Consider the following 10,470-nt stretch of genomic DNA (forward strand, 5'->3'; position numbering starts at 1 on the left):
AAAATGATACCCCAGGAACACAATGCTTTAACATAGGAAAACGGCCTCATATTACAGTGGTTTATTCATTATTGTATAAATGCATTGTGTTCCATATACCCAAAATGATACCCCAGGAACACAATGCTATAATATAGGAAAACGGCCTCATTGCTTATTACAGTGGTTTATTCATCAAATATAATGCATTGTGTTCCATATACCCAAAATGATACCCCAGGAACACAATGCTTTAACATAGGAAAACGGCCTCATATTACAGTGGTTAATTCATTATCTATACTGCATTGTGTTCCATATACCCAAAATGATACCCCAGGAACACAATGCTTTAACATAGGAAAACTACCTCATTGCTTATTACAGTGGTTTATTTATCATATATAATGCATTGTGTTCCATATACCCAAAATGATACCCCAGGAACACAATGCTTTAACATAGGAAAACGGCCTCATTGCTTATTACAGTGGTTTATTTATCATATATAATGCATTGTGTTCCATATACCCAAAATGATACCCCAGGAACACAATGCTTTAACATAGGAAAACGGCCCCATTGCTTATTACAGTGGTTTATTTATCATATATAATGCATTGTGTTCCATATACCCAAAATGATACCCCAGGAACACAATGCTTTAACATAGGAAAACGGCCTCATTGCTTATTACAGTGGTTTATTCATTATATATAATGCATTGTGTTCCATATACCCAAAATGATACCACATGAACACAATGCTTTAACATAGGAAAACGGCCTCATTGCTTATTACAGTGGTTTATTCATTATATATAATGCATTGTGTTCCATATACCCAAAATGATACCACAGGAACACAATGCTTTAACATAGGAAAACGGCCTCATTGCTTATTACAGTGGGTTATTCATTATATATAATGCATTGTGTTCCATATACCCAAAATTATGGTATATTTGGCTGCAAGTAACAAATATTCAGATACAAGTACTGTACATACACAAAATAAAAAATCTTTTATTAATTAGAAAAATATAATTACACAAAAAATACGGGATATTGAATGATAAAGACAATTACCATCCCATCGGCTTTTTACTGCAACGCAGGATTTACTTATTTTGAAATCTGTAGTGTCAGAGCGAAAGAAATGAAATTTTAAATCCGTTATTCTCTAAATAGAGAGTAGAGAATGATCGATCGTCGAAATGACGCTCTCCCTCAATATCCAATCACATCTTCCTTTAAAACTCCCTAAGTTGTTAATAATCAATGTACATGAACATGCTCCTGTCTTCATTTTGGGGGTCCGAACATATCTGGAACTCGAGGAGTTACAGTACAGTATACTGCTACTAGTGTACTGTAGGCTAGTCATTTTGTGTGCGAGAAAAACGTCTGTAAAATCATCAATTTAAAAATGTATTTGTTACTTTTTATGTGATTCTTTTTCATGAAAGTGCCAATTCTAAGGTGTGGTATTCAGAATAAATGTTGGGAGTTAAAATACAAGGCAGGTGAGGTGCGAAAGATAAATATTTGTAATCTTAGGTGTTGGGTCTTAGCTTTCGTGATCTTAGGTCTTAGGGGGTCTGAGCTTTCGTGGTCTGAGCTTTCGTGACACCCGTGTGACGTGTGTGTGTGTTAGGTATGACCAAAGATAGTTACACTATAGTGTAACTATCTTTGGTATGACACAATCCGAGTAATAAGTCAGCAAAATTAAACAATAAACATTACACAAAAATACATTTTTATTCTCGTGGGTCAAATCTTCCCATCTCATGTGTTCATATACGCGCATTTTTAAAGTTCCTTTGAGTACATGCATATTGTTTGATAATAAAATAGCAGAATTAAAAAAATACAGTACACAAATTATACACATTCTTTATTCTTGTGGGTCTAAGCTTTCTTTGGGCTATGTCCAATGAATTACTACTTAGTTTAATGTCTTGCCGTACTTGCCTAGCTGTCGATTAGCCTCGACTCGACACATTTTGTGTGAAGAGAAGAGTGCGCGAAGGCAATCACGTGAATTGACTTATAATCCTAGGCCTACTGTATGTAGAAAGTATCGTATCGCAGTTGTAATCACTTCTTGTTGCTATACGCTTGGGTGCACACGGAACAACAAATTTAACTGATGAATTATTCATGTTTATTTTGTGACGTTTCATGAAGGGGTCCCCAACTTTATGTACGAAAAAAAAAATCGCTCCCGGGCCGATGACAGTTCGTCCCAATAGCTTACCGTGAACTAACGGAACTTTATTTTATATCTTTTTATTGTCAAAATCAAAAATTATACTGTATTCAAATTAATAGGCCTACTGTAGAACGAACGATAGGCATCACATTCTGAAGATTTTGCTCGATCGTTAACCCGTTATAATAGTATATAATTCTCTTAGATTTGTTTGTGTAGTGTCAATTCTATATTTAAATGGTCAGTATACAACCGGGTAACCTGTTTCTTCAATTTTTAAAAATGTATATTTTCTTTTGTTAATGGAGACTCATGGCAGGGATATGCAAACATTTAGAAGCGGGACGTCGACAATCTGTTGAAAATCGGGAGACTGTTGAATAGTCGTCTCATCCACAAGCCTGTGAGATAGAAAGTTGGGGGTTAGAGTGGTTAAGCCCGATAAAAAATCACCATCCTTAATAAAGACATGTGTAGAGAGTAATTCTTTTTTTTTGTATTCACCACGAGCAATGCTTCAGAAGTCAGTTTTTTTACTTTGATGATGAGGACAATTGTGGTTGGCGGATCGAACTGGAACTTCATTAAACATGTCTTTTGACAGTGTCGGTAAACGTAATACCGATATAAATAAACACCCGTTTTAATATCGTCACTAATCACATTGCAACCGTAACAAAATCGACAATTTTGGAGCGAATATTTTTTATTTCAATCTTTGTTTTGAATGGCTTTTGTCTTTGTTAACGTTGACATAATGGCATAATTAAATGTTATTCTGAATTATGGAAGCCGTGAAACAGATGATATGTCGCAGGAAACGATTGATTATAACCAAAATTTGCAGAACGCTGATTCCTATCGTTCGTTCTTTTTAGCTTTTTGTCAAATCATAATTTGAATATGTTCTGTCAAATTTGGCCTGGAAATATTTTAAGAGCTGGAATTAGTTTCCAGATCCACGCAAAGTGCGCATTAAAAACAAACTTGCGTGTCCTCACAAGTGGGAACCGACGTGTTCAACACCGTTTATGCCTTACGTTCATCGTAATGATTCTCTCGTGAGGGGATGCAAAATAGAGTATTTTCTTATGTTGCGCGTCAATACGATACGTTGCGGCAGGATGTTTTTGTTAGTTAAGCGTGGTTTCCACTAGCGACGCAACGCAAGGACGTAACGCAACGCAAGTGAATTGACCAATCACAAGCGATGGCTTATTCGCTTGTGATTGCTAACTGTCTATAACTTCGCTTGTCATTGGTTAAAACGCTTGCGTTGCGTTTACGTCCTTGCGTTACGTTCTAGTGGGAACCAAGCTTTAGTTAGTGGTTCATACGTTGGTTAATGAAATATTTATTTTACTTTTTACATTTTTCTTCTTTACATATTACTGTCGCTTCACCAATCACACTAACCGATACTGATAATATTATTTGTCCATTATTATTAGAAAAACATTTTTAAACTGGCGAATAATTAAATCAGCAATACTGCAGTATAGGCTAAAATGGGGAAAATGTAAACGTTTAAAATACTATACAGAATAATTAAAGGAAAATAAATATCTTATTGTATTTATTCATACATTTTAGATAATATGCAAATATTATAGATAATAAACATAATATCAACATATTTAAATGCAAAAAAAAAAGGATCTCTAAGTTGTATTCACGCGTATAACATTTTTTAAAACAAGTGTAAAATCTATGATACGGACACTTTTTATATAGGCTCTAAAATTAGCCTAAATAGGGCTATCGCCATCCTTTACTTCTTATAATTTACATATTGTAGTTTATTTCTATACTTTTCTATACAATTTGGCTATGGTTTTAAATTGTAGGCATTGCATTCAATTCAATGCTCTGTGCGATGTCCTTCTTGTGCGTCCGGCCTTGCAAATAGCGCGATGTGTTTGTTCGTAAAACCATATCACATATTAACTCCATTGGAGAATACACGTGAGCTTGTTAATAGATAAAGTCATGTTTTTTGATAACATAACGATTAAAATCGAAATATTTTTTTAGAATCTGTAAATTCAAGGTGTTATCATCAGTTGTGTGTGATTTTGGTCCGATTTTGTGTACACTACCATTTCGTAGGGTCTTCGCTTTCGAGGTCTTCGGTCTTCGATCTTCGCTTTCGAGGTCTTCGCTTTCGACACACCCCCGAAAATGATCGTTTTTGGCCACGAACGTTGTAAAAAAATTGCGCCCTCAGTCGACAATTGTATGAACCACACAGTTTTTCGCTAATATAATTACAAATAATTACGTTTTATAGTAATTTATTTTATATATCAACATTGGAAATATCAATAAAATATGTTATTAAATGTTTACAAATACTAGCTAGCTGAATCAGCTAGCTAGGCCCTAAGACTTAGGCTAAGTATAGTAAGTACAGTCAGTAGTAGTACTAGTAGCCTGAAAATATTTACTACTAGGCCTAGGCCTAGGCTATTAATTTTTAGTGAAAAGTTCTACTATATTACTTACTGTAAACAAATTTAAAAGTGGTGTGTTGAAAACGTCTCTTGTTGTTTCTACTTGTGTTCTCGCTGTCGCGAGTCGACTCGCGACGATCGAGAGAGCGATTGAAAAAATGTAGAAGCTAGATAAATGACGTCATGCAATCTCACCGAGAGCCGAATAAGTCCGAAACGAACCGATGGAGGAACTCTCGTACGGAAAAAAAAAATCGCGGCCTGCAGTGCAATGCTTCTATTTTTACTTTATTTGGGACTTAAGTATAAGTACAGTATCGGTATTATCCCTTACATTTTCCGGAAATATTTGGACTTTATATCCAGCAATTCTTATTGGTTCTTATTCTCTTTATATAAGCACGTGATGGCACGGTATTGTATATGATAGTTTTATTTTAAGGCGATGACATCATTGGCTTGTTTATTACAAATTGGTTGTCTCTAGTAGTTCCAAGCACTTGTTGTTTTAACCTCACACAGACTTCTTTTACATCGAAGTTATAAAACAATAGATATGAGATTTTATAGTTTTAACTTGTTCTTCGTCTTAATATCAACTGTAGGTAAGTTTGACGTATTATTTATGCTCGTTTAAGCTTAAGTAATTGCTGTGTAGAAGGAATCAAAATATAGCATTAATTCCAGGCAAAACATGGATAAGAATAGAGTTCAGTGACAACTATGACTATTTATTAACTGGAAAGTGGAAATAAGTTATTTTCCAACACTGCCCATCGTAAATATTTTCAGGCTGTGGGCTTACCATTGATGGAGCTAAATCGACCATGGTAGACCAGCAACTACCTTCTACAATCTAATAAATTCGCATTTTATAAACATTAGGGATATTTCCGATCAAAATCAAATGACTGTTAAATACGCAATAGTACTACTGTTTCTAGAAATCCAACTTGTGTCTTATAATTTAATGTAAATTAATTGTTTTATATAAAAGGCTAATGATGTTTAAATGTCTTTTCTGTCCAAAAGCTGCAAGTTATTGCTTCAAGAGCTACGCAGAGAAGAGTGGTGGTAACTCGCGATGTAAACAGCGATTAACAGGTCTAGGTAGTGAAACAAGCGAAAAGGATTGTTGCCAGCATTCTAGTGCCGCCGGATTTTCCAAACATCGGAAGGGTTCACGTTGCACGCCATGTAATAGGCCTAGCCCAACAGAGATAAGTTCAGGTTAGGTCATATGTTTTATATTTATTAACTGCAAATAAACGTTTGTTTTAATATGATTAAAGGCATCACTACTGTGTATTCAATAGTATACAAATAATGAATGCTTATGAGTGTAATGGTACAAATAATGGCATGAGGTGAATGATGAACCTTTACACATATATACATAGCCTATATCTCTCCAAAAATGTACTTTCATTGCGAAACCAGTCATAACATTCAATCTTCGCGGCGAAAGTACAAAATAGGTGGCGTACACGAAAAAAGTAGTATTAAACGATAGTTTAATAGTGCGTATTATATAACACCTATATAAATTCCTGTCATTTGATTGGACGAATGTGGGTCACATGGCGTGCAATAGTACGCACTATTCAACGATCGTTAAATAGTACTTTTTGAAACATTTTTGTGTACGAAAAAAAACGTCTAGATGTTATATAAAACAAATAATGAATGTTTTGTATTCGTGTAATGGTACAAATAATGGCACTTGGTGAATGATGAAAGGTTATATCAACTCGGCTTTGCCTCGTTGATATAACCTTTCATCATTCACCTCGTGCCATTATTTGTACCATTGCACTCATAAACATTCATTATTTGTATACTATTGCACGCCATGTGACCCACAATCGAATGACAGGAATTTATTTAGGTGTTATGTAATCTATCGATCGATACTGTATTGGACAATCAGAATTATTTTTATTCAAAACTAAGACATAACAAATAGTACTATTACAATAATGACCAAAACGGAGTGTTTTTGGAAAATTGATAACCAATTAGGCCTAATCTGAACTTGGTGAGAAACTTTCACTATCTAATAGTACAAAACCAACATGCTAAACTACACTGTATGACTGGCTGCGTGTTTGTTCGCATCGAAAAGGTTTCGAAGACTTTGAAGATATCTTTTTATTTAAGAAGACCTTCTATTCACCACATTTGTTTCCTCAATAACTGTCTCTATTTTGTTTCTTTATTTTAGTTTGGACAGATTGGAGTGACTGGCGCCCGTGTAGTGTGACTTGTGGTAACGGAACTCAGCTTAGGTACCAAACGTGCCAATCGCATGCCTGTTCCGGAAATCCTGTTGATATTCGACCTTGCAATGATCAAGACTGTCCAGGTAAATAAGTATTTCAAAAAGTTACAAGGCACAAGTTGAAAAGTCAATCTGAATTGTTGCTCCTGAGTTACCTTGCCGCGCCTAGAAATAAAAATCCAAGACAAAGCAAACGAAACAAAAAAAATTTGAATAGGACAAGCTCAGCTGTTTTTTACATCTTGTTCAGAAGATGTTGGTAGGGCGTGTAGGGGCGTGGTTGAAATGATTGCATGTTTGTCGTTTATCGCTGAATTCAAGAATTGATCCATTTTAATTAATCTATGTTTTTTGTTTGTCAGTGGCCGTAGATGGTGGATGGACACGTTGGAAAAGATGGAGCTCTTGCTCGGTGTCATGCGGGAAAGGTTATCAGTATCGTGTACGAACTTGTTCAAATCCACCGCCATTGTACGGGGGCCGTCAGTGTGTAGGCAAAGATAGTATCGTAAGATCATGTACAGTCCGAAAATCGTGTGCTGGTACGTTTCAATGAGTTTTGTTAATGACAATTAGAGAATTAGTACACTATACAGGCAATATTACAGTATTTAGACACACTGTCAATAAATTAGATTCCCCTACTGTCTACAGGATGATACTTCCAACAGTCAAGGGAGTTATTTTTGTAGTGAGAAAACATCCACACAGCAGACAGCATATGACCCCATAACCCTGGAATTGGTAGTCATTTACACATAAGACAGGTTATACTGGACAATTCTGCTCTAACAAAATATATAAATAATTAGTCAATAGATCAAGCCAGAAAGTAAAAATAAACAAATCATGTTCCTTATATTGTTTCTGTTTGATACTACAGTTCATGGAGGTTGGAGCCTATGGAGCAGTTACTCGCAGTGTGATAAAACATGCGGTAACGACGGTATGAAAGTACGAACTCGTAGCTGTACCAATCCAGCTCCAGCGAATGGCGGTGATGACTGTCGTGGACTTGCTCTTGATAAATCTCCATGCACTGATCTTAAAGCATGCCCAGGTATTCAAGAGTATTACCTGTGTTCACACGCACTGAAGTTAATCGTGCATATAAACCACTTTAGCTGATCCGATCATATCATATCATCCGAGCATGGAGGTATTATACCTCCATGATTTGAGTTACACCCGACGCTGTTCGTGTGCTGCTCCGTAATTCTCTTCGTTTCATTAACTCTTACTTCCAATAACTCCGATAGGTTTTAGATACATAAAATGTAACTTTTCCGATAGAGTTCATAATAAATGTAACGTTAGACAACTGATAGGATTTATAATGGAAGTATATCAGATTTAACCAGTGCGTTTGAACACAAAACAACTAAATAACATGCATTATTGTCTGTAGGATTTATCTCCGATCGAGAAAGGCATATTGATACAAGTGAGGTCATAGAAAAAGACAATACTGACTGCCTGCTGCCCGATGTTTTTGACTTTCTGTTATCAGTACTATCTCTTTACAATCTAAATTTCATACCATTTTCATCTTACAGTTGATGGTTCCTGGTCTACTTGGTCGGCATGGTCTGGGTGTAGTGCAACGTGTGATACTGGCATTCGGATCAGGACAAGACTATGCAATTCTCCTCGTCCACAACATGGTGGTAAAGATTGTCCTTCGGAAAGCAGACAAACAAGAAACTGTACAGCGCATGTCAGGTGTCCAAGTAAGTCACAATTTGCAAAAACTAGTGGGATTCAATACCCTCCAAGACAGAGTAAAAACGCTTTGAATTTAAGTAGTTTGCCATTGATTCTTTCCTGAGTGGATTTCCACTAAATAGCCCAACTCTCCGCGTTTTGTGTAAATGGTCAAATAAAATAGATTAGGTTAGGCCTATATATATTTTTTCCGCTTACCGCGTCACCGCTCGTCTGTGTAAACTGGCCTATATGCGTATTACTGTATCATTAAAATATATAGTAGAATTTTAGAACTAGGCCCTATCTGTGTTTTAAATTTCCAGTTGACGGAGGTCTGACAGAATGGTCATCGTGGAGCAACTGTGGCGCTGCTCAATGTGGTGCAAAAGGTCATCGTTACCGCCGTCGACACTGCACAAATCCTGCTCCAAGATATGGTGGCAATCCTTGCTCAAATAAGAATGCAGTCATGAAAGAATCTTGTATCAAAGACTGCACAGGTCAGTGTGCTTTGTTGCTAAAGCTTGGTTCCCGTTAGGACGTACGCAATCAAATTTACCAATGAAAAGCGACATTTCGAATAATCCATCGCATTATGATTGGTCAAATTAATCGCGTTGCGCGTATGTCTCTGCGGTAAGTCCTAGTGGGAGCCAAGCTTAACATGATTCTTAACTTGCATCAAATCATTAATGTTGCCACTAACAGTACAAATAAGTCCCCTATGTGGTGCAGTACTTTGAGTTTTTACACGGATGTGGCTTTTCCACGTATGGCACAGTTCCTATGTTTACGATATCTTAATTTGTTTTGTTTATTTTCTACGCAGCAACAAATGTAGCAGCAGTTCCTGTAAAGAAATGCAGACCTAAGGTTAAACCAACACAGAATGCCCCTGTGTCAGCTTCTTCATCAATTGGTGAATTATCATATCCCTCCTATGAAGATCCGGCGTCTTCCAGTACTAGTGCTGACGAAGAACCTTCATACATTGATCCCGGTTTCCCGCCAATGACACGCATGTTACAGAAAACAGCACAGCATGAAAAGAATTTACGCGTAGACCCACCTCTACCGGACGGATTTCTTTCGTATTCAGAATCCAGTAGTGTTTCTATTGATATACAGTTAAGTGACTTAAGTCTTGGGAAAGAGAAACCTATCGAGAAAAGCACGAATCTTCAACAGAAGAAACCAACTGATACAGTATCTTTTTCGACTTCTATTTCTGTTTCGAGCGACGCCAGTCTTTTCCAAAAGAATGATGGAGACGTACATGCAGAGGTAATTACTCCTTCTCCTCCTGTAGATGAAGACCAACCATCGTTTAGTTTTAACGAGGAATTAGAAGACTGTGAAGAAATTGAAGAGGTTTTAGAAGTATCTTCTGTGTCAGAGTCATCTTCAGCTGATCAGCCGTCATTCAGTTCTAGTAGTAATTAGATGCCCAAACAAACATGAATATTTTATTTATGCTAATCGCAACTACTACCGGCAGGGTATGCAAGACGCGCTTGCGTTTGGCTAATATCCTTGCGTTGCGTCAAAGCTTAAGTATTTTGACCAATCACAATGCGATGGGTCATACGAATGTCGCCTATGATTGGTAAACTCACTTGCATAGTGCCTAGCGTCGTTGCGTTGCGTCCACATTGTAAATATTTAGATAGCTACTTTTAGTGATATTCTTTCACAAGTTATCATTATCGAACGTTTCCGTACAACTGTTTCTTCGATTGAAATTTTCTGATAAATTTAATAATATACTTATTTATGTAAAATAAAATTAAAAATATTCTAAAATATGTAAAACGACTCAGTTAGATTTTACTC

General features: G+C 36.4%; 2 protein-coding genes across 4 annotated transcripts in view; both read left to right on the forward strand.

Moving 5' to 3' along the window:
• Positions 1-1,348: 1,348 nt before the first annotated feature.
• Positions 1,349-10,470, forward strand: part of LOC140059189 (major facilitator superfamily domain-containing protein 3-like) — a 218,632-nt gene continuing 209,510 nt past the window's right edge. Inside the window, exon 1 of the mRNA XM_072105052.1 lies at positions 1,349-1,504. The gene's annotated coding sequence lies outside the window, so the exon portion shown is untranslated. The remainder of the gene's footprint in view (positions 1,505-10,470) is intronic.
• Positions 5,135-10,440, forward strand: LOC140058854 (properdin-like). 3 transcript variants are annotated; one of them, XM_072104613.1, is made up of 8 exons: positions 5,135-5,254; positions 5,682-5,879; positions 6,874-7,014; positions 7,293-7,472; positions 7,814-7,990; positions 8,487-8,660; positions 8,961-9,137; positions 9,467-10,440. In XM_072104613.1, the coding sequence occupies exons 1-8, from the start codon at positions 5,206-5,208 to the stop codon at positions 10,078-10,080; spliced, it is 1,710 nt and encodes a 569-aa protein (XP_071960714.1). In that variant the 5' UTR covers positions 5,135-5,205; the 3' UTR covers positions 10,081-10,440. The 3 variants fall into 3 exon arrangements, with proteins under 3 accessions (XP_071960714.1, XP_071960715.1, XP_071960716.1); XM_072104614.1 differs by having other exon boundaries at positions 9,482-10,440; XM_072104615.1 differs by having other exon boundaries at positions 9,485-10,440.

This window comes from Antedon mediterranea, chromosome 9 (assembly GCF_964355755.1).
Source record: "Antedon mediterranea chromosome 9, ecAntMedi1.1, whole genome shotgun sequence".
Lineage (NCBI taxonomy): Eukaryota > Metazoa > Echinodermata > Crinoidea > Comatulida > Antedonidae > Antedon > Antedon mediterranea.